The 23242-nt window shown below is 42.3% G+C and overlaps 2 protein-coding genes across 3 annotated transcripts; one reads left to right on the plus strand and one right to left on the minus strand.

Moving 5' to 3' along the window:
• Positions 1–2061: 2061 nt before the first annotated feature.
• rangap1b (Ran GTPase activating protein 1b) lies at positions 2062–8092 on the minus strand. The gene is made up of 15 exons (XM_062442700.1): positions 7981–8092; positions 7728–7855; positions 7043–7102; positions 6779–6958; positions 6526–6660; positions 5882–6040; positions 5654–5767; positions 5465–5564; positions 5202–5286; positions 4907–5096; positions 4476–4559; positions 4270–4372; positions 4034–4122; positions 3671–3792; positions 2062–3465 (listed from the first exon to the last, which is right to left on the minus strand). Exons 1-15 carry the CDS (start codon positions 8090–8092, stop codon positions 3381–3383), a joined length of 1746 nt encoding a protein of 581 aa, XP_062298684.1. The 3' UTR covers positions 2062–3380.
• A 3301-nt stretch (positions 8093–11393) lies between these two features.
• zc3h7bb (zinc finger CCCH-type containing 7Bb) lies at positions 11394–23033 on the plus strand. Of its 2 annotated transcripts, none has more exons than XM_062442961.1 (21): positions 11394–11571; positions 12741–12802; positions 12901–12937; positions 13137–13334; positions 13524–13682; positions 13816–13956; positions 14105–14147; positions 14252–14493; positions 14660–14954; positions 15303–15361; positions 15513–15612; positions 15878–16039; positions 16136–16341; positions 16469–16569; positions 16729–16910; positions 17532–17611; positions 17859–18121; positions 18235–18340; positions 18832–18940; positions 19598–19731; positions 19815–23033. In XM_062442961.1, the coding sequence occupies exons 2-21, from the start codon at positions 12744–12746 to the stop codon at positions 19848–19850; spliced, it is 2712 nt and encodes a 903-aa protein (XP_062298945.1). In that variant the 5' UTR covers positions 11394–11571; positions 12741–12743; the 3' UTR covers positions 19851–23033. The 2 variants fall into 2 exon arrangements, with proteins under 2 accessions (XP_062298945.1, XP_062298946.1); XM_062442962.1 differs by having other exon boundaries at positions 14252–14484.
• Positions 23034–23242: the final 209 nt, after the last annotated feature.

Below are 23242 nucleotides of genomic sequence, written 5' to 3' on the forward strand. Positions count from 1 at the left end.
TATTCCTCTAATATATTTATTAATTATATAATATTAGTTATATTATTTTTGTACTTGGTGAAAATCTTCTGGCCCATCTTTTATTAATAGACCTTATTAAAAAAAGCTTACATTTGTTTGATACCATGATGCCATGTTTCCTGCATCTACGTTAGATATCCCAGTGCTTCAAGCACCACAGTTTTGGATGTAGATAAATGTTTACAGCATCTAATCTCATGCAGAATATGTGCCTGTGCAGGTGTTATCAAGATTTTATAAATTTTCCAAGTTCAGACACAAACAGAGGCCACGATTTCACATACAGACCCTATGATGCAACCTGTTACTATTTAGTGAAGCTATATGGCTTACAGAATATGAGAGGATATACTGTACCATTCAATGGTTTGGACACACTTTGTCATTCAAGGGAATGGGAAGGTGTGTCCAAACTTTTGACTGGTACTGTACCTACACCGTACACTACACTATCACTTGAAAATGTTTTACTCTATTCCAAAAGTTGTGTGTCATTGTTTTACTTTTTTTCTTAGTGCAGCTCAGTTTGATTGTAAATATCTCCATTATTCTGTACTTTTGGGGGATTAGTGTCATTTTGGTCAGATCGGGCAGCCCTAGTCTTCACTGGAATGCCTTAAAACCACATTCCCATGTCGGATCAACAGTCTTGATCCGCAGGAATGGACATGAAAAGCTCCACAGCTCCATGCCCTGAAATTTGGAGTCTCAGAATGTTGACACGGTGAAATGGTGCAATGCCTAAAACCTTTTTGTGAAAACTGCTGCACCAAATCCTGCCAGAGATGGACCTGACTAGCAAATTAATTTAACTGTGCTGTCTGTGCTGTGATTTATGCACTCATGGGAGTGCATAAATCACAGCACAGACAGCACAGTTAAATTAATTTGTTATGCACATATGAAGTCAACAATGATGAAATTGGTATGAATGGGGAAAAGTGTCTTTGTATCGTCTCAGAATGCCAGAAACTCCTATATTGAATCAACCTCTTCAGCCCTATTTAAGGCTGCAGGGAAACCAAGTTGACTTGGCAGTAGCCGAAATGAAACGTCTTGATACTGTAGCAGTATCATATGTTTTGTTTCTAACATCCACTGAGCAGAAAGGGGCAAAGAAACTAGAGACGGAGGAATTTCCCCCGGCCGGACTGTTTGTCTGCTTCCCTCCAGGGATCAACACAGCCCAGACCGCAGAGGGGCAGCCGTGCCGGCCGCGCACAAAGACGCACAGTGTCTGTCTCCAGTGTTGTGCCAAAATGCGTTTCCCCTGAAAAAAATGTGTGTCCCCTGGTCAGGGACAGTGAGGAGTGCTCCCCCATCGGCTCTGAATACTTAAACCAGAAAATACTTTGAAATAATTCCTAAAAATAATGTTTGATAAGAACGTGATTCTGTGCGTAAACGGACATTCAATTAACTTTTGGAAGTACTTATTATTAATGTGACGGAGTAATTTGAGCATTCAATTTTAAGTTTGATTTAGTAAGTGTTCAAATTAACTTTAGCCTTCATAGTCTAGAGACACTAAGTAATACATGTTTGAGATGATAACGTGTGATAATTTCAGTCGATGGAAAGCCATTTTACGCACAGAGAGGACTCACCTTGGTTCCGTCTTGCTGCTGGTCGTTACTGGCCGCCGACTCTCTCACGGTCTCTGCCCCCTCTGCTGCTCTTCCCCCGGCTGTCCCCCATCCAAAACAAACTCCGTTTATCCCTCCATTCACTGCCACTCCCCCCGACACACACCTCCTCTAACACCCGTTAAAGGAATAGTTCAACCTAAAAAAAACCAACTTGTAGTTTTCTTGTAGCGGAGTTACAGCTCCAATAAAAAAGGGCGTACAATATCAACTATTATTTTCATCCAGGTCCAGTATTTGCAACAATATCTTCAGATTTAAAAATAAATATCTTCACCAAAGATGCCGTCTTATCTAAGAACTACTAGTAACAAACTATAAGTTGCACCATCACTGAGGAAAATGTACATTTTAAGAGGCATGTTGACAGACATTCACAGACGAAGAGACAGGCTTGTTAGATTAGTTAAATTTATGACAAAGCTTCAATACAAAACATTAAACAAACATCTTAATACACATGTAATCCTCATTGTCTATGTTATTCAGATTATCTAAATGCCATTAAAACATCCCGTTCTCACCCTATTCCCTTAAATGCTCTAAAACATCGACAACGAGCATGAACAGCTACATGAGGTAACATATTACAACTGATTGCGGGTGACAGTCATACAAGAGCACGATTTATTTGAATAAGAGTGTTGAGTATGGATCCCGAAGACGAGAGAGAAACAGCAGGTAGAAGTGATAGCGGTCCCCTGAGCTGTGCAGTGTTATGACTGTGCTCAGTGCAGGGTGATGCACACATGCGGTGTGTATTCAAGTTCATGAGTGTGTGTGTATGTGTGTATGTGAATGTGTGTGTGTGAGAAGCTCATTCCTGCTCACAGTCTGATGCACACAGCACCCTGACTTGACTGAACCTTACGAGCAACAGCAGCATGTCTGTGCCCTAAAAGTTGGTCCCCTTTATTCTTTTCAGATATGCAACAACAAACAAAACAGTGTGTAATGCATCATATCAATAAAATGGAACAATAAAGCCAGCTCTTTATTTATGATGAATTTATTCTGAACTTTTTTTTTTTGTTCCATTTGATTTACATGAATAATGGTTTTGTCCCTACTAATTATACCTCATAACTCCAATAGTGAAGTTTTCACAGCAGCGAATATCAGTGTGATGCAGGTCTGACTCAGCAAATCTGTAATCATTTTAAAAGCATCTGCTTTATGTTGCCAATTTCCAGACTCACCAGTAATAAGACCTCAGTCACCTCATCTGGAAGAGGTGCGCTGCTTTGTTCAAAGATTTAACAATAACGTTTAAAACAATATAAAATGACATGCTTCACTAAATGTGAAGCAATATGCTACACAAGGTGTCAGGCCAACATTGTCTAATGTTAGCTCCACTCAAAGTTACAATCAGTTTGGGTTTTTTTTTAAGCATAAACCCTGAGGTTAACTGATATGAAGTTCTATATTTTTATTATTTGTATGTTTATTTTCTATAAAAAATATAAGTCACAAACATAAGTAGAAAAATAAAAATCAGAAGACATTCTGGACAGTCTTTGTCATGTCTTCATAAAATATACAAGTCAAGAAAAGTGGAGATCAGTGGTTGTATTTGTCCCTTGTTCAAGTGTAAAAGCTTCCCTGTAGGTGAAAAGATGAATGTCAGTACAGTGTGTGTGTGTGTGTGTGTGTGTGTGTGTGTGTGTGTGTGTGTGTGTGTTTTCCTGTGTCGGCATTGGCAGTGGTTGATCAGTGTTGGTCAAGGCACCTTTTCTCCAGAGCAGAGTTCAGCCTGTCTTTGCTGCTGCTGCAGGACTTGAGAGCGTCGCCGTTCCTGCACATTCACACACAACATATTAGACTTTTTTTCTAATAGAGTTAAGTAATAAGTTCCTTAAATGCATCCTTCTCAAACTAAACAGGTTAGACTTTAATGAAACATTAAAAGGGACAACACAGTTTCTCAATATGTTTTGATGAAAACCAAACTGACCACATTGACTGATGGGTGACTTGTGTAGACAGAAAATGAGTCTTACTTGGACAGGAAGGTGTGAAGCAGTGAGGCTTGGTGCTGGGTGAAGTAGTCCTGCTGGACGGCATGTTCCAAACACAGGAGCTGACCTGGGACCAGCGAAACCTTCTTCATCTTCCCCTCTCCCTGAAACACAGGACAGAAAAGTAAAGGACTAAATCATGCGACACAGATTGAACCAACACTTGGTTACTTCAGACATTTAAGTATACAACTGTGTGATATTTTGATGATGTGACAAATGTAAAAAAATTTGTAAGGATTTTCTTGTACTTGTTATAAGAGGAAATGACAAACTGTGAACAGAAACATTTGCAGTAATTAAGCTTTGACAGCAGGGGGTGCCAGAGTAAAAGCAGCACTGTACCTTCAGGAGTCCCATCCTGACCAGCAGCGTGGAGAGGAAGCAGTATGACGGGAGGGCTGAACCACAGAGGAGCTTCTTCAGCAACGAGTCTGAGGGACACAGAGATACCAGTTATTAAAACGATGCAGCAGATACCGTCCACCTGCATTGCATTATTAAAGTTACTGTAAAAACGAGACCAGGGTCAATATGAGCAAAAGAAAGGAAACGTTAGTGACAGTGTTTGTTTTATTCACCTATAGTTTCCAGGACAGCTGTCTTGGTCTCTGGTTCCTCGTTGTACAAAGACGCGATATTCAGAAGCACATCGGCTGCGTTGTTTGGGTCTGTCGCATCCACCTGGTGAGAGAGGAGAGAGAGAGAGAGAAGAGTCTCAGCATATCTATTCACTGCTAGGAACACTTACATCAGATTAAATAGGAGCCACTTTTTTAATTCCCACCTGTTGCTGCAGATCTGTCCTCATCTCTCCCAGCTGAAGAAGCTTCTCAGCAGACGGGCAGCTGAGGAAAGACAGTATCTCTGCCTGAGGAATAACACAAAACCAACATGACTGAGAAGCAAACATTTGAGAGGCTTTCAAGACCTCAGTAGGATGTTTACTGCAGGATATACCAATGATGAGAGATGCACTGGAACTGAAATCAGTCTGATACTGACTCAGCTAGCTGGATCGGGTATTGTTTATTATTTATGAAAGTTTATCATATTTGTGATGTAAATGATTTTGTTAAACAGGGTTAATTTAAAAGCTGTCAATTCATATACAATATTACTTGTTAATAAGCAAAAAAGACCCAGTATCGAATGTTTGTCACTGTGTGTCTGGTTGTTTGGTAAATTCAGTACAACATATATCTGGTGTCATCTTACTGGACTCTGAGGTTTAGCAGGACTGTCATCTTTTCTCGACATTCCGTTTTCCTTCACAAATTCATCGTCCTCTTCATTATCTTCATTACAGTGGTCGCTAACATCCTCTTCCTCCGCTTCCTCCTCCTCACCATCATCATTTTCTTCGCCGTCTTCATCATCTTCGTCATCAGGTTCTCCTTCGTCGTCACTAAAGAAGAAAGGCAGAGAAAAAACAAATTTGACCTTTTTAGTGTTAAAACGATGTGAAATATGTGTTTGTATACTCGTTGTTACACAAACACACACTTGTTACCTGAGTGATGCCAGCATGTCTCCTTTGTGTAAGTTTTCCATAGCTTCCCTCAAAGCCTCACAGCCCTCCTCTCCCAGGCAGTTTCCTGTCAGAGTCACAGACAACACTCATTCTCAACCTTTGCTCATTTCTAACAATATTGTTTTTTCCAATATTTTCATCATATTTAACACTTATGCAAGAACATTCCACAAATTCTCCTGCATTTTTAACACAACGGGCATATGACTGCCTCTTCTACATTGAAAACAGTCAGTGTGTACCGTTCAGATCCACTTTCTCCATGGTAGGTTTGTCCATGGCAGCATTAGCCACCACTAGAGCCGCTGCCTCAGTAATCTCTCCAAATGACAGATTGAGCTCCTGCAGATGAGACACACGTCAGAGCTCTGTGATCAAGCTGACGTATATAGACTCAGACGGCTGAACTTAAATGACCGTTGATGACTGACCTTCAGGATGGGCAGCCCCTCTCTCAGGACTGCAGCGAGGGCGATGGCTCCCTCACAGCGGACCAGACAGTCGCCAAAGTTGATTACCTGGACGTTCCTCAGGTGCCTCAGAGCCTGCGGGGACAGGACAGGACAGGACAAGAGTCAGAAAAAAACTCCTTTGGCTCCAACACACTTGCAATATCCACCTTGTTTGTATGTATTATCTGTAAAATTAACAGGCCTCACCTGTGCCATGGCCAGAGTTCCCCTCTTTGTGAAGGTGTTGTCGTTGAAGTTAAGGACACGGAGCTCTGGGTTGTGTCGCATGGCAGATGCTAACGCCATCACACCCGCGTAGTTGATTCCATTCTGAGGCATGTGGACCTCCTCCAGGCTGCCCATCAGCTTACATGAGGAAACACAAACTGTTATTAATAACTGGCTTCTATAGCAATTCCCCATCACGATTTCTATTATTCGTATAAATGTGACTTTAAAACTTGTGAGCCAAATTACAACGGGCATAATGCAAGTATCTGTTACACTATATCAGCGCAAATATAAAACTACACAGTTGATGACCATTTTATCAATTAATCTGTTAGTCTATAAAAAGTTAAAAATAGTGTGCGGGGGAATATCACAATTTCCTAAAACTTCCATCTTTAAATGTCTTCTTTTATCTGACCAACAGTCCAAAATAAAAAGATATTCCATTTATGAATATATAAAACAAAGAAAATCAGCAGTTCCTCACAGTAAAGGTTTTAGAAGTACACACAAGACACAGACACAATTAACAATTAATCAAATAAATATAGTTTTGTTTATTTTCTGTCTTTGCTTTTGGCTATTTAGCTGTAGTGTGTGTTTTATTGTGTGTATTTTACCTGGAAGGCTTTGGCCAGGGCTCTGGCTCCTTCATTCTCCAAGCGGTTCCTCCCTGCGATAAACACTCTCAGTTTGAGTGGCGCTCCGAGTGCCGATGACTGTCTGTGGCACTCGATCAGAGCTTCAGCCAGAATCTACACAAACCAGACAGCACAGTCACTGTCAGTACCACAATGCTAACATGTATTATACCTTTCCGTGACAGTGACAAGTCAAAACACATCAAGGCATTCAGCATGGCTGCCAGCTTACCTTCCCTCCTCCGATTCCCATCCCACAGTTGTTGAGCCTCAGCTCCATCAGGGTGTGGCAGGATGGGCTCTTCAGCAGCTGCTCGATTCCCTTCACGCCGTCCGGCCCGAAGGCATTATCGCTCAGGTCCAGCTCAGTCAGCCTGGCCCCTGCACTCATCAATCCACTGCCCAGGGACCTCTGATGAGAGCACAAAAAGAAGATGTGGAAACTATGCATAAACCTATAAAAAATCTTTAGTAAACCAGTTGGTGAAATTCTCACCAGGGCTGTTGGGATTTCAGAACGAAGTCTCCCGGTGAAAAGGTCGCTCCAGTAGCATCTCTGAAAGACACAAAGAGATGTTAACAGAGTGTAAACAGTGTGGAGTGTTGCATCCATCAATACTATGAAGCTCCGTTTGAATCATAATAAATCCAATGCCAACCAAATTGGACAAAAGTACTGACAGCTGGCATGAATGATTAATCAAATTCTTAGTTTTATTAACAAAAATGTGTCCACTTTAGCAAAGCTTTGAGTGTGGAATAAAAACGTTGATGCATTTGAGCAGTTTGGAAAGTGTACATCAGGGTATTTAAAGCACTTGGCATGGAAGCATTTATTATCACTGGGATCAAAGGTTTAAAATGAACTCCAGCTGTAGTGATAAAGAGATAAACATGCTGCACTGTGCACTTTAAGAGTGATTAAACAGATACTAACATTCCTGTTTTTGTTGCCACGCAGCAGTTACATGAACAGGTTTTAGCTGTTCAGCTGAATAATATCAACCTGCTCCTAAAATCAAATGTTTATCATGTTGATGTTGTTCTCCTTATATTGATTCAAGAGTTTTATTGCTGATGACAACTCCCCAAATTAAGGCTACTTGATCAATTACAGCTGAAATTTGTGATATGGATCATGCTTACTTTTCAGGGACTTGAAACCATGAAATGAGGAGTACCTGGAGCAGATCTTTGTTCTCCAGAGCCTTGGCGATGGCTCGGGCTGCATCCACTCCCACAGTGTTCCCTTCCAGGCGTAGAGCTCTCAGACCGTGGTACTGCTCGATGTCACGCACCAGCTCCTCCACTGTAAGAGTACAGAGAGAGAGAAAGATCAGGTTATCAGATCGGAAGAGGAAACGCTTACAGGGATCAGCCATCTGATACCAACAACGCACTGAAATCCATCTCTGTTCCTGCCAAGCATCTGACCTGACTCAGCGTTGTCCAGCTTCAGTCCCAGGCCCTTGTAGCTCAACTCTCCATCTCCGACATGGGTCTTGGAGAGAGCATCAGCAAGCTGAGATATGTCATCTGAAGCCATAACGACTCTATGGAGACATCCAGAAGTCACTCATAAGGGAAGAAGAGTCAACATACAAAACCAGAAGAAGTGACATTTAAATTAGTAACCAAAACCAAATAGTGTGCTCTATGACAGACTTTTAAGCCTATCATTTTCTTTATCAACACAAATACTAACAATGACGTTAGCGACTAGCTTCACAGGTGCTAGTTGGTATTAACATACACTAACGGTTAGCTCCATTAAAACTAATGTGACTGTATAAAAGTTGAATTATCGTGTTTCTCAGTCGGCGACTCAGTCATAATATCGTCATAAGGGTGAAAGATAACTGTTAACAAACACTGTGCCTCACCTCAAGGAGTAATGTCCGCGTAAAGAAAGTGAAGCTTCAACACACACACACGCCGCCGTTGTTGCTTTAGCGCCGGTTGCTAAACCACGTGACGTCATGCCCGGTTCCGCCTATGTCACGGCGGCTGTAGGCGTACAACGTGCAGGTGTGTTGGCGCCATCTGCTGGTTTCTCTGTAAATACTCAGGATATTATTAATTCATCAGTCCTGGAAATATATCCAAGAGTTGGGTGGAGTATTAACATAAAATAATAATTTGTTACTTTTATTCAAATATGATATTATTTATTTATTTATTTTTTGACATTTTTGTGAGTATATTTTTTAAAATATATTTCTAAAGCATGACATAGGAGGGAGAACATTAATTCAGTGTTTATTGTCACTCCAGTACAATCATGTGAAATACTTTCACTTGGAGGCTCCATAACAGTAAAAACAGTAAATTAATATATACATTCACTGGCCTCTTTATTAGGTACACCTGTGCAATGTAATGCAATCCAATACAACAGCTCTGCGTTCAATTCTATATTTGTGAAGTTTATACATTTCAGTTTTTGTTGACATTGTCAAGAAGGTGAAAACAGGTTTATTATTGAGGTTATCTCGGTTGATGGTGTTGTATTAGGGTGCATTATATTGAATGGTGTTTCTTATATTTTGTCCACCCTATTTACATACATGAGAGGGGAAAATATTAGGAACACCAGTCAACATAATGCACCCCAGTACACCACCACCACTAAGTACAACCTCAGTAATAAACATAAAGTAGAATGATCACTTTTTTGACAATGTTGACAAAAACTGAAAATGTATTTTTTTTTTTTAAACTTAAAAGTATAGAAATTCAAAATGTCATCAAAAAAAGAAATATGACAAAATCTTACAAAAAAAGTCCACTTAGCCCACCACCGAGTTTAAATTGAGTTCGGGCTTTTATTTATTTATTTTTAATTAAAGCTACCTTACAAACTTTTCCATTCTCTACTTCACCTATTGAACTCAACTTCCGTCAATATGTAAAGCCAGGTCATCAATGCTTTGCTTAACTCAAATGTAATGCATATTTTGGAAAGTTTACATCAGCCTGAATTTGCGCTGACTTTACGCCAAAGCGGGACAGGTTGTGATGTAGGCTACGTTTGCAGCAGAGAAGAAGAGATTTTAGGAAAACACCAGTAAGGGTTGTTTTTTTTGGCGCCATTTGTCGTCCTCCCTCAGCATGGCTATCGCTGAAGTGCCAGTAAAAGTTATTCGAGGAAGCTTGCATGCTTCTGCAAGGCTAGGCTCCCTTTTTAAAGCGACGTTTGCTTACTTGTTTGGTTTCCTTACTGGAAAGACGTTGGAGTTTAAGAAGTCCATGTGGACGCTCATCAGTGAGGAGCCAGGCCTGCAGGAGAGCAGAGAAGATGATTTGGTTCAATCATGTGAAGAGTCCGAGCCCAGGAGACAGGCCAGTCTCAGTGTCAGTGAGGACCTTGAGCTTCAGAGCAAAGAGAATAAAGCCACCATCACCCAGAAGACTGATCCAGAGACACATGTCAACCCTCCTGCAGTTACAAACATACCTCCACCTGAGAGACACCTGATTACCAACTGGCCAACACAGGTAACTACACCATGCCCTTGAAGGCTCAAAAAGCCCCACATTTTCTCTGTGTTCATTGGTTTATAATAATTGAATCGATTGAAAATGTGTGTCTTATTGTTCCTTCACTTGAATGTTTGAGCTACACTGTGTAGAATGATGATTGTGCAGAGTTTGGGAGGCTATTTTACATTAATCTGCTGAGAAGGGAAATGTTCTCTATGTGAAAATCCAGTTTGAAAGGGTGGGCCTATAAACATGTGTTTTCACAAAAAGTTACACAAGCATGATGAAAATTGAAGCCTCCAGGGTACAAACACTGAGAATAAACTTTACAGTGAAGCAGTAGACATAGTCTGAGAAGTAGTATATCTGTCTAGGGATTTAACATGGTAGTTATACTTTCTTGTATACTTTTTGTATACCTTTTTGTGGAAATAACAAATCAGACACACAAGGAGGTTCCAAGCAGAGTATTTTATGTCTATTTGATCTTTAAGCACAATATAAACTAGAACGATTAAAGGCTCTAATACAGTCTTGCATCATTACCTGTCCTGTTTTACTGTCTGGTGTAGGGGCCCAGTATCAAAATTAACATGATGTATCCTCCCAAATCTCACATTCACAACAACATGTACTTATTGTTCCTACTGTCTATAATGGATAAAACAGGTGAACATTCCACTTATTTACTTCAGTAGCTATGATAAAGCCTCTGACTGAATTAATGACGGTCCAGTGTAACAGGACACAGTGCGCTGCATATAAATCCAGTTCAGAGATATAGGAGCTTTTGCTGATGACCAACATTTTGAAGTGTAAATCACATTATTAGGCTACAAATAATGTTTACCAAGGGGCCCCTAAGCAGGATAACCATATCAGAGAAACACCTGTGGGGGCTTCTTAAAACCTTTGTTTACAGGTAACTAACAGCTGAGATCAAGCTAAATGTTATAAAGTCCAACACTTATAGTTACTGGTGATTAGTATTTGTAATATAATCAAATGTAACAACTCACCTAAATTTAAGTATGTGTTAGGAGTAGCCTATTTTAAACTCAAATGGATGAATAGCAGTCTGTTAAATTTGATTCCCAGAGGAGAAATTCAAATTGCAACACTGCAACAAACAAGAAAAAAGAATGCGCAATAAATTCAGTCTACATCATAAACATTATACACATCACAGTAAGGCTACATAACCATAAGAATGTTTTAATACTTTTTCCACACCTGCAGGATAAAGCTAAGTCACCACTCACAGCATGACCAGTGAGGCACAGCTCAGTTAAATCAAAGCTCAGCGGGGTTCTGCTGCCCTCTGGTGGTCGCTCTGCTCTCGGATACTTGTTGCGGTACTGCACTGTCCAAAACAGCCAGCATCGTGCTCCGTCCACACGTCAATGACAGGAACACTACATATACAAATATGCGCTTGGATATTGACTGATACTTGGCTGGCTTGTTTTTTTCCCTCTCAGTATCGCCAACGCGCTGTGAAGCTGTGTGTCTGACCTGAAAACAAGCTAATAACAGCTGTGGGTGAGTCGCTGTGCTAAGTGGGGGCTTCACTAGTGAATTAAAGAGTGAGCCAGCTAACTTATCTAGTTGCTAGTAATTACTGTGTGTGTGTGCAGTGTCTGTCAGCTCAACAGATGGTTCCTGCAAACTGTAACCTCTCCATTTTCGCAAGCTAATCTAACTTTCTGCATTTCTATGTAGTGAAGCTAAATGACAGTGATTAGCCTTTAGCCCGAGTCAGAAGTAGTAGCGTTAGCGTTAGCTGGCTAATCCTGACCACCAGTAAGTAAACTCAGGTGGTGTTAACTGAGGTTACATGCACGTCAGTGACTTTTAGCAGCTTATCCGATGCAAATTGTCTATTTTAGTTGCATTGTTGTGGGCGCAATGATTAGTTGTAATTGTCGGTCTTTTTTTAGCCTGTTTAGCACATGCTAACGTTAGCTATCATTTACACAACATTGCTGTGGCTAACGTTTTGAACTTGTGTTAACCATTCAGACGCCCCCTCTTTTAAAATACCCGCAGATTATGCGTTAATTATATCTTTAGTGTCCAGGGTCACTTCCAGATAAACATAATGTTTATGTAGCTGAGGCTAACTAGTAGCCAGTCTCCCCTTTAGCTGTCCCCGCTGTTTGGTTTGAGCAAGTCCAATGATTGCTCAGCGTGTTTTAATGGAGGCCTTGGCTTCATACTACCAACAGTATTTTTAATAACTACGAGATATAACTTTATTCATCAGGACGTTAATGATATCTGAGGGTATTTTTACCATAGCTGTCAGAGCTGTTTGTGTTTGTGTAAGAAATTTGTTGTTGTACTTCAAGCTGTTGCGAGTAGAGCTGCAACTATTAGTCCGTTTATCGTTCAGATGCAAAATAATACATTAATCGCTACTTTTATAGTCGATTAATAATTTTGAGTCACTTTTTTTTTTTTTTTTTTTTTAAAGAAGAAGAAGAAAATGTCTAAATTGTCTGATTCCAGCATCTCAAATATTAATGTTTTCTGTTTTTTTCTTCTTCTACGTATCCTATGATAGTAAAGTCAAACTGAAGAAGAAAAGACATTTGAGGATGTCACCTTTGGGCAATAACTAATTGATTGATCAGGAAAATAATCAACAGATTAATCAATAATGAAAACAGTGGTTAGTTGCCTTGTCTCAATCTTGTCTCCATCCTCAGGCTATGGATCCTGAACGACTGAAGCGAAGAGAAGAGATTCAGAAAGCAATGAGTTTTATCCAGTAAGTAAATTAGTAACATACTAAACCATCGTTGTGAGCAAAGTGCAGACACCTACTACATGGAGAACACTGACAGCCTCCCTGTTTTCTCACCATAGGTCCTCATTACCTTTCCCAGAGCCAGAGAGTTATGAGGTCTGAAACAAAAAAACTTTTCAACTTTTCTGTTCACAATTGTTGGATTTAATATATCAAACCTGCTATATAAACATGTGCTTCAATGTGGTCATCCTCACATATACACATCTTGTCTTTCTGACCATTTCATACCCCAAACCCCCCCCCCATTATTTTTTTATGTTGACCCTCATCATTCCCCCCCATTCCCTTTCAGGCGTTTCTGACCCAGTTGGTGTGTCACTTGCTGGATGAGGGCAATTCATGCTACCGAGAAGGGGACTGGCGTCAGGCGACCCAGCAGTACGGGGAGGGTATCAGCGTTGCCCGCTACGCCCAGGCTGAAGCTCTCGTCATCCCCCAAGAGCTGCTCGAGAGCCTGTACATCAACAGGGCGGCTGCCTACTACCAGACGGTGAGGAGAGGAGGGGATGTGTCACTTGCAGATGTTTATGTAGAATACACAGTAGGGAGTGGGTGTCTGTTCTCCTTTTTAAAAGTCAAAAACTGTTTAAAATGATGTCGGACAACACATGTAGAGACTTTGTTATTACTACACTAATTTTGCATGTGTTTTCTTTCTAACTGTTTATTTCTGTCTCAGAGGGAGTATGAGCGCGGGGTTCAGGACTGTGACAGTGCACTGTGTGTGTCAGAAAGTAGTCGCAGGGCTTTGTACCGCAAAGCGATCTGTCTGAGGGAGCTGGGACGACTCAGAGAGGCCTACGAGTGTGGAACCAAATGTCTCCTCACAGCGCCACACGTATGTCAACACTGAAAATATTGATGCCAAGACATTTTTAGCAGTCATTAAAAGTTCATTTTTAGTGCATGCAGAAATTGGAAATAAGTAGCAGTAGCGGTAAATGGCACCTCTTGTGTTTTTGTTCTTCCAGGACAGGCAGGTGAGCGAGCTGGCTCAGGATCTGGCCAATAAACTGGGCCTCAAGGGCCGTAAAGCCTACGTCAGCCCTCAGACAGAGTCCACGGCGACAGAAGGGGACAGTCATGGGGAGACTTCTCCACCTACAGGAGAGGTGGGTGCTGCTATGATATTGTAGAGTTAGCAGGTGTTCAGATTGAAAACTGCTGTATGTTTTTAAAAAAAGAAGCAAGCTTTACATATTAGTGATGTGCTGACTCAATGAACATCTTCTGTGCTATGTTCTTTTGCCTTTTCCCTAGCTGTCCTCCAATGGGCTGGAATCTCTACGTGACATCGGGCAAAGTACGGCAAACTGACAAACCATAAACACGTCCACTCCCAGACTCCCATCCAGTTCCCTCATTCATCCTTTCTTCCATTTCTGTTTTCCCCCTCCTCCTATTCAGCCGACCTGTCCAGTGCTCAGTGCATCCCTGCGCCTTTGGCCACGCCCATCCCTGTCAGCGACGACCCCGCAAGCTCACAGGTGACCCCGTGCACCGACCTGTCGGAGAGCCCCAGCAGCCAGGCCCTGCCTCCTATGCAGTACTCTGTCCCCGTTTCGGAGCACATGGACGAATGCGGCAGCAGCGCCATGAAGGACAAGCTGGACAGTATGCTGGATTGCATCCCCAAGAAAGTCAGTGAGGTGACTGAGGGGCAGAAGCAACCAATCACGCACCATTTTCTGTTTATTAGGTGTTAGAGATGGAAGGCAGGAAGAAAAATTTCCAGTGGAATTTGCAGGGTTATATTTGTGTTATCAGTCGGGACGTGCAAAGTAATTCTTGGCTCCATCTTGTCTCCCGCTCCAGAGTCCAGTCCAGGGTGCTATCCCCACCAACCTTCCCAACACAGCAGTGGGTCTCCGGCCTCCTTACTCCCCCGGCCTTCCCGCCCCATCGCCCCAGCTTCCCCCCGCCTACTTCAGCTCCAACATCAGTGACATGTCCCCTTTGGAGTCTTACTCGCCGCTGGTCCAGCGGGACCAGGGCTCCACCCAGGCGCAGGACGCACTGGGAGGCTTCTCCACCGGGGCCACAGACGGAGAAGGGAAGGCAGGAGTCATCGCTGGCGGGCTGGACTCCTTGTCTGAGTACACTCTCCCTGGTGAGCTGAAGACTAGAAACCCATTTTAACACTCATTTTCTGTAGCTCAGCACTATGTAAAGACACTGCATTTTTTTCCCGCTATAGACAGCGTACTGTTCTTTACTCAGAAATATGGTGCTACATGAATTTGAGCTAGAGCTTAAAAAAACTGAGACACAGTAACACAGAGGTAACCAGACCAGCATTAGTTTCAGTGTCTTGGCATTCTCTCACGTAGCTAACGTAGCACAGTTCCCAGGGAGTTGGCTTTAACCTGATACTCACATCAGCAGCAGGCAGTGTGTGAGTCAGCACCGTTCAGAATACAGCGTCTGCCATCAGTGTCCTTGTGTCTGTGGTCCTCAGGGGGACGAGTGTGTCACAGCTTCATCCCAGGAATGCGCAACCACAACGCTGCACATGCAGTGAGTAACAAACATACGTTACTTGCTCACATTCTTTGCATCATCTCTTCTTTTCTTTTTTCCCCCCAGATTTTTAAAATGAGCTTTTAGTCATGCCGTTCCATTAATTAACATCCCTTTATGTTATGTTCTCCTCATCTTTCTTCTGTAGAACGGTCCAGCAGGAACCAACCTGTCTCTGCTCTCCAGGAATCCTCTAGCAGCAACACATGAGTTTCGGCAAGCCTGTCACGCCTGTTACAGCCGAATAGGTTTGTTCAAGCAGCCGAGGTCTTACAAGCCTCTCCTGTCTTTTTTCCCAAAAGTTCACAGTGGGATGTTGCTGCTCTTCCTTCTCTTTTAGCACACCAACTGTTTTGTTATGTGTGAAATAGTCAAGCATTGTTTTTTAAGGGATGTTAAGTCATTAAAGACATACAGCATCAATCAGTAACCACAAGGATAGAAAGCATTTCCAAAAAAATCCTTATTTTCTTCGGTGTAATTTCACCTGATTCTTTCTCCTTTTGCTCACAGGGCCACGAGTGATGGACTACAAATATCAGCCAGAGGCAGCTCATCGATGCAAGAGGGACGTCCTGCTCTGTCGCCTCAAAAACATAGATGACCCCACCTGGAAGAGGATCCGGCCCCGGCCTGCACGGAACAACTTCCTTGGGGCATTTGTACTCTGCAAAGGTATGTGGCACATTCTTATTGGCAGCCAAATGCAGTTAAGTTGTTTTTATAGTTCTCTTTAATGTTCTCACTCTCACCCCTCTCTGGGTCCTGCAGAGGTGCAGGAGCGTCAGGAGTGTCAGTATGGGGAGAACTGCACGTTTGCCTACTGCCAGGAGGAGATTGACGTGTGGACCCAGGAGAGGAAGGGCGCGCTGAGCCGAGAGCTGCTGTTCGACCCGCTGGGCAGCACAGAGAGACGCGCGCTCAGCGTCACCAGGCTGCTGCAGCTCCACATGGGCATGTTCATGTTCCTCTGTGAGGTGAGATCACAGTCAGTGAAGCAGTACTGTACTGGTTTTTTTCCCCCCTCCCTCTCTCTCTGGATTTGCTTTTCTGGAGCATCGGAACAAGACTTTGACTTATTGTGTCCGTTTCCTCTTTCCACAGGAATGTTTTGACAGTAAGCCTCGCATCATCAGCAAACGCAGCAAAGAAAACTTAGCAGTCTGTTCAAACCTCACAGCTCGACACCCATTCGACGATAACAAGTGAGCGCATTCTCCGTTTCGCTCAAATACAACAACTTCTCATTTAAAGTGAGGCATATTAATAGCGTGATAAAACAAAGGGGATAAAGACACTCGTAAGCTACAGAATTTGACATGTGTGACAAATGTGTGATTGTGTACCTCTGCTCTGCTCTCCAGGTGCCTGGTGCACGTGGTGAGGTCAGCCAATGTGCGCTACAGTAAGGTGCGTCCCCTGCACCCGCTCTGCCAGTTCGACGTGTGCCGCCACGAGGTTCGGTACGGCTGCCAGCGGGAGGACAGCTGCTCCTTCGCACACTCCGTCATAGAGCTGAAATGCTGGGTCCTGCAGCAGGACACCGGTGGGTAGAGAACACACACACACACACACACACACACAAACATTAAAAATCCAGGTCGGGACAATTACATTTTGCTGTTAACTGAGGCTTCACACGATAACATGTAATCTAGTACAACATTGCTTTCTGTCATGGTTAATAGAGTTCTGGCACACAGAAACAAACAATAAGAACAACACATAAACAAACAGACAACAGGCTCAGACATTTATGTAACATAAAGTGAATAAGAAAAATCAGAGGAATAATGAGAGCGATCAATAAATAGGTAAATCAGTAGAACAACAAATAGAAAGTGAGATAAACTAACTTTCAAGCTACCAGTTATGCAGGATGCTTTAGAGTGCTGTACATTTAGTCTCAAACAAAGGCCGTTAGAGAGTAAGCGGATGAATTATTGATCCCATTCCGGCCTCGTCCAGCCAAGACTGAGATCATGTCAGTCATCCATCTTTAAAAAGAAAAGGGAGAGGTTGATTTCCCATTCCACAAAGATGAGTCTTTTGGGATCAGTCATTCCCAGCATCAAAGCCTGATGTAAGCATATAGTAGACTGACCAGCAACTGATTATTAATCATTGTGCAATGTCTTGTCTTGTTGTTCTATCATGTTTCCTTCAGGAATCACCCATGAAGAGATGGTGCAGGAGTCTAAGAGACACTGGCAGAGGCTGGAGCAGAACGCACAGAAGCAGCAGAAGGTGAGGCAGGAAAGTTTAGTATTTCACACTTTTTTTTGATTTTTTGACATGGCCAGCTCCCCCCCTCCACCCTCCCACTGCGCTGACTCAGGCACCACACCTCCTCAGCCAATTTTTGTCACATTTGTGTTTATTATAATGTTCAACGAAGCTTTAAGCTCCTCGAACAGCCACAAAATGTGTAAAGCAAAACCGCATTCTTCTACACAATCAATGTTCACCTCCCCTCTTCTCTTTTCTTCCCCAGCCCATCCACATCTCCCATCCGAGCAGCAGCGTATCTGCGGTAGGAGTAGGGGGAATGGGCGGCGGAGGAGGAGGAGACGGTATCGGCGGGGGAGGGGTCAGCCCGATGGGAGGGCTCGGGGTGGGAGGGTTGGGAGCAGGGGTGGGAAGGGGGCGTCCGCTCAACCTGAAAATGAAGTTTGTGTGCGGCCAGTGCTGGAGAGAAGGACAGGTCAACGAACCCGACAAGAACCTCAAGTATTGCACGGCCAAAGCGCGACACAGGTGCGATTCGGCTCAGATGTTTACGGCTGATGTCACACTTTGTGTCACTGATTTTTATTTACAAGAGTTAAGTCTCTTGTGTTTGTATTCATGTTTTCTCTCTGCATCCCCAGCTGGACGAAGGAGCGTCGAGTCCTGCTGGTGAAATCATTTGAGAAAAAGAAGTGGGTTGTCGTTCGGCCACTGCCTTTCTCCCGCACCTATCCGCAGCAATACGACGTGAGTTCCTCCTTTCTTTTCCCTTTTATACAATCCTCACACCCTCTTCTCCTCTCTCTCTCCGCCCCCTTCACGTCTCTCACATGCTAAATCCAGCTGACTGCTTTTTGCCTTGAGGGACAGGTGTTGTAGTAAATGTTCTAACCCCCGCAGCTCTGTCTACTTTAGAGAACATTGTGTCTGTGACGGTGTTGTCACGTTACTTTCAACCCCCAAGACAATTTTTTTGGAGGTTGATCCTATTAATAGTATTAATTAACACAGCATTCCAGTAAATGCGGGATTAACACATTTTAGTGAGCATTTAAAACAAATTTGGTGGTAACAGTTGGAACAGTTTTTCTCCATTGACATAAACAACAGCAACATTTTTACAAAATAAAGCGTAACCTAGTTAATTAGAGCAGAAATACAACAGAAAAATGTGTTTGTGACGTTATTGGTATCACTCTTTCACTTTTACTTTCACTTTTCGCCTGTGTTTCTCCCAGATGTGCGTGCATGTGATGAAGCAGAAGAAGTGCCACTATATTGGAAACTGCTCGTTCGCCCACAGTCTGGAGGAGAGGGACGTGTGGACGTACATGAAGAACAACAGCTGTAAGCTCCTGTTTGCTATAACATATATAAACCAGATCAGGTGATTTAGAGATTCAGAACATGAATGAAGCTCAAAATTGTGCATAAACAACAAGATAAACATCACTTGACAGGTACAAATAGAGTGAGTTCTGTTTACCCCTCCTGTTGTCTTCAAGTCAACAGTGCAACTTTTGTCCTCCCGTCTCAGAATTGACCCGAGGGTTAAACTGAATGTGGATGATGTTCAGGAGACATTTTAATAAACTAACTCGCGCCTGTTAGATCAAGCCTGATCCATTCTTAAACTCTTGTTAATTATATAAATTGAGCTTGATTAAAATGTTTCCTGATTCACCTACTGAATTTTAAAAGATTATATCAAAATACAAACAGTACTTCACACATAGACCTAATGTGTTTATTGGTTTTGGGGGTTTTTTTTGTAGTTTTTATAATGGTAAGAAAGTACATTTATCAAGGCCTGTTTTTCATCACATCTTCTGATCTGTTTCTCCTTTTGCCCTCCTTTACAGTCTAGACAAAAGGCTGCAATCACATAGATTTTCAGGCAAAGTGCCCACTTCCCTCCACTCACACTCCACTTGATCATCTGATTGTTGTCGTTCAAGGTCGCTCTTCCCTTTTTTTCTTCTCCCTCACCTCTGTCCTCCGCAGTGAGAGACATGCAACAGATGTACGAACTGTGGCTGCAGCTCACCAATCAGAGCAGACGCACAGACAGCTCCGTGGTGACCCCTCCCCCAGAGGACAAGCAGGTCACCATAACGGCAGATTACACGGAGAGCATGGTGAGCGGACACGTTACACTATATATGACTACACTATTATATTACTGTTTATGTCTGACTAAGAGTTGAACTGTTTCGTTCAGGGAGGACGGCGGCTGTCCGACGGAGACGACCTCTGAGGGTTGCCGCGTCGACTGGAGGCAGCTGACGGGCGCTGAGCTGCAGAAAGAGAGAGAGAGAGAGAGAGAGAGACAGGCCTGCCACACCAGCTACAACCGAACAGTCTGTCATCTTACCAGTCTGACCTCCTCTAGCATCTAGCCAGCAGTGTGAGAGCAGACGGACACACGGCAGAACAGTCGACCCCACATACACACACACACACACACACACACGCATACAAACAAATTAACACACGGCATATAATAGGCACAGATACAAAGAGAAAGCTTTGTTAGTGAAAATACAGGACTTGGCTTCAACATTTTGTTTTCTATCATCGTGCAGTTACACACAGCATCTTTAGGCCCCCCCCCCCCCTAAAATAATCAATTAGCGTTACCTATTGCTATTGAGACCGAGCGTCTGTGTCCACCAGGTACCTTCTTTTTTTTCTCTTTTTTTTATTAATCCTTGCAGCACTGGAGTAATTCTCAGACAGACGCGCTGGTCGCGGCTCTTAAATTTAGCTCGGCGTTAATTCAAAGCTCGTTCTAGCACGGCGCTCTTCTGTTTCAAAAAAAAAAAAAGAAAAGAAAAAAAGTCTACTTTGACTTTTAGAGTGCCAAACAAAAAAAGCCGATCTCTCAGTGCTGCCGGTGGCGATTTGAGGCTGAAGGAACTACGAAGCCTGGTTCAAAGAGGCTCTTGGTGGATGCTCCTCATTAAACAACCAAATCCTATTCTCTTTCCTGTTGTGGAAATACAGCAAGATGATTTTTTTTTTCCTTTTTTTGTCAATGGGAGTTATACTTCCTTGTTATAATTTCTGCCATATTGGTAGAACGCTATGAATGTAACGCCTGCACAGGCCTTTAAAAGAAAAAGAAGAGGAAATCGGTCATTTAAGAACAATGCTGTGGTTGTGGGATGTATGGAAGTATACTTACATACCCAGAACTGAACTTGTGTAACATTACAGTTATAACCTCCCCCCCCCCATCCCTTCTTCCTTTATTGGTAGAAAGAAAATATAAGCCCTTGATAGCTGGTTCTGTAATCATACCAACCGTTCCTGTACGGGACGAGCACAGACACGCACACACACTCTCACGTGTTAACCTTGTAGTTGCTGTCAGCCAGTCGCCACGGTGAATCAAAGCAGGCTTCAGTGTCAGCTCCTCTCAGATTCACTGAAAGAGAGGTAACGTGACAGTTCAGTTTGGCACAAAAACAAAATCGCAACTCAACGTTTGCGGCGAAAGTTCCGAGAGCTACTGGCTTGAGACAGTTGCCAAAATAACAAAAAAAAAGGGGCCTATTCACCATCACATACTTCACACTGCCATGGTAAGACAGAGATGTGAAGCTGGTGCAGGAGGGCTACTAAAGAAGCAAACTGCAGCACACATACTGAGTCCTGGCTACAACTGCTCTCAGCAATAGATCAGATCAGACCGCAGATGCCCATTAAGAAATGATGACCCTCACTTGGACTGAAGCACAGTGAAAATACTGCAGAAGACTTGTGTGAGGGCAAGACAAAAAAGAAAAGGGCTTAGTAATAATTTAAGGAGGCAAAAAAAGAGAAATGAATGATAATTTAAAGACTGAGAAAGCTTAAGGATTAAATGCTCAATGAAAAGTTTGAAGATGATGGCGAATATATTTTTTTTCTGTAGCCGATCGTTTAGAATATCTAAGATTGTTTGAAGGTAAAGGCAAGTTGACACGTCTTCAGTCCATCCGGGGTCATTTATTTCACCGAAAAACCGATCACACTCCCTTACAGCCTTCAAACAGAAACCTGTGTTCCTCATACGCACCCAAATATCACGTTCCCGACTAGCCGAACCTGCTAGCTTGAGAGCGGGAAACCAATTCGCACCACATTTTGTGCCTATAAACAACACATCAACATGTGACACGAACACACATGCAAAAACATGCACGCAGAAAGAGAGAGAGAAGAGGAGAGAGAGAGAGGCGGGATATCTGTGGCCATCTTATTCTAGCCTTTAAATGTGGACGGAAACACGATGGAGGTATGTCTATATTCAGATACATATACACACATATTATACATATTTACAAATAATGGTATACTACTAATAATAATTGATAACTTAGCGGTTAAGCTTAATAAATATATAACCTGAAACACCTGTATTGATTACATAGAAGAACTTCTTGTTATTGAGGTATTGCTATATGACATGTATCGCTAAACTAGATGACTATAGTAATTTTTTTCTTTTTTCTTTTTTTTTTTTTAATGATTTCTTTTTATTTTGTAATTTTTCCTTCTGTGCGGGCTGTTCCAGACGGGGTTCGTGCGAAGGGGTTGCAGCAGTAGACCGCGAATTGAGCGGAAACAGAACTGCAGAGTGAGAATAAAGGAGATTTTTTACTTCTCTGCAAGGCATAGGTGGAAATTTCACCGAGCCTAATTTTTATATTTAAAATATTAGTCGATGTTTGTGTTCAGAGTGCCATCGGCTCAATCTTTAACACTCAACCAGTGCTAAGGAGGGTTATACTCGGTAGGAGCAAAACAGATAAAGGGGAAAAAAAGACCTGTAGATGAGGTCATCAAACACCAGGATGATCTACTTGCCTCTCATGATGATCCACCTTCGTCTGCAATCCCTTAATTTTTGTCCACCGTTGTGACACCAAAGGCTGCTGTGTTTCAATAATCCAACTCCTAAAAACTGACTTCATGCCTGATCATAATTCAAGCCTAAGTGGCAGATCTGAGGTCAGTCGCTCAGCAGTGAGGTTTTTTGGGGGATTGCCGTTAAGAACCCTCATCTGGAACAGCCCAGGTATTAGCTTCTCTGAGGGATCGTATTACTACTACTACTAGTATTATGATGAATATGATGACGATAATGATTGCTATCTATTGACTATTTCTATTTCTCTTCTATATGCTATTGATATATGTATGTTAATTGCAATGTATAACTCTCTCTTTATATATGTATCCATGTATGAATATAATAATTAACAGTAAATATGCGTCTGTGTATGCGGCAGTGCACAGCTCTGTCTGTGGAGGCAGTGAGCAGGAAACAGTACGGCGGCGGTGAAGCAAGTCATCGGCCACCGCCAGCAGCAGCTGTAGGTTGTCAGTAGTTCAAGACATTTTACACAGTATTGTAGACCTGCTATATATATATATATATATATATATATATATATATATATATATATATATATATATATATATATATATATATATATATATATATATATATATATATATAAATATAATATATATATATATATATATATATATATATATATATATATATATATAAATATAAATATATATATTCATGTGAACTGAGCTCTGTTTGTAAGCATTAGGATAGTTTAGGCATTGACCAAAGAGGGGGGAAATAAA

This window comes from Scomber scombrus, chromosome 21 (assembly GCF_963691925.1).
Source record: "Scomber scombrus chromosome 21, fScoSco1.1, whole genome shotgun sequence".
NCBI lineage: Eukaryota > Metazoa > Chordata > Actinopteri > Scombriformes > Scombridae > Scomber > Scomber scombrus.

Excerpts from the sequence above, each read along its gene's own strand:
- rangap1b (XM_062442700.1), bottom strand. The coding sequence starts at position 8,092 with ATGGCTTCAGATGACATATCTCAGCTTGCTGATGCTCTCTCCAAGACC. Across the intron at positions 7,103-7,727 it reads AGAACAAAGATCTGCTCCAG|AGATGCTACTGGAGCGACCT; the intron begins GTACTCCTCATT and ends TGTGTCTTTCAG. Across the intron at positions 4,373-4,475 it reads GGACAGATCTGCAGCAACAG|GTGGATGCGACAGACCCAAA; the intron begins GTGGGAATTAAA and ends CTCTCTCACCAG.
- zc3h7bb (XM_062442961.1), top strand. The coding sequence starts at position 12,744 with ATGGATCCTGAACGACTGAAGCGAAGAGAAGAGATTCAGAAAGCAATG. Across the intron at positions 13,335-13,523 it reads CGGCTGCCTACTACCAGACG|AGGGAGTATGAGCGCGGGGT; the intron begins GTGAGGAGAGGA and ends TTTCTGTCTCAG. Across the intron at positions 15,613-15,877 it reads CGCCTGTTACAGCCGAATAG|GGCCACGAGTGATGGACTAC; the intron begins GTTTGTTCAAGC and ends TTTTGCTCACAG.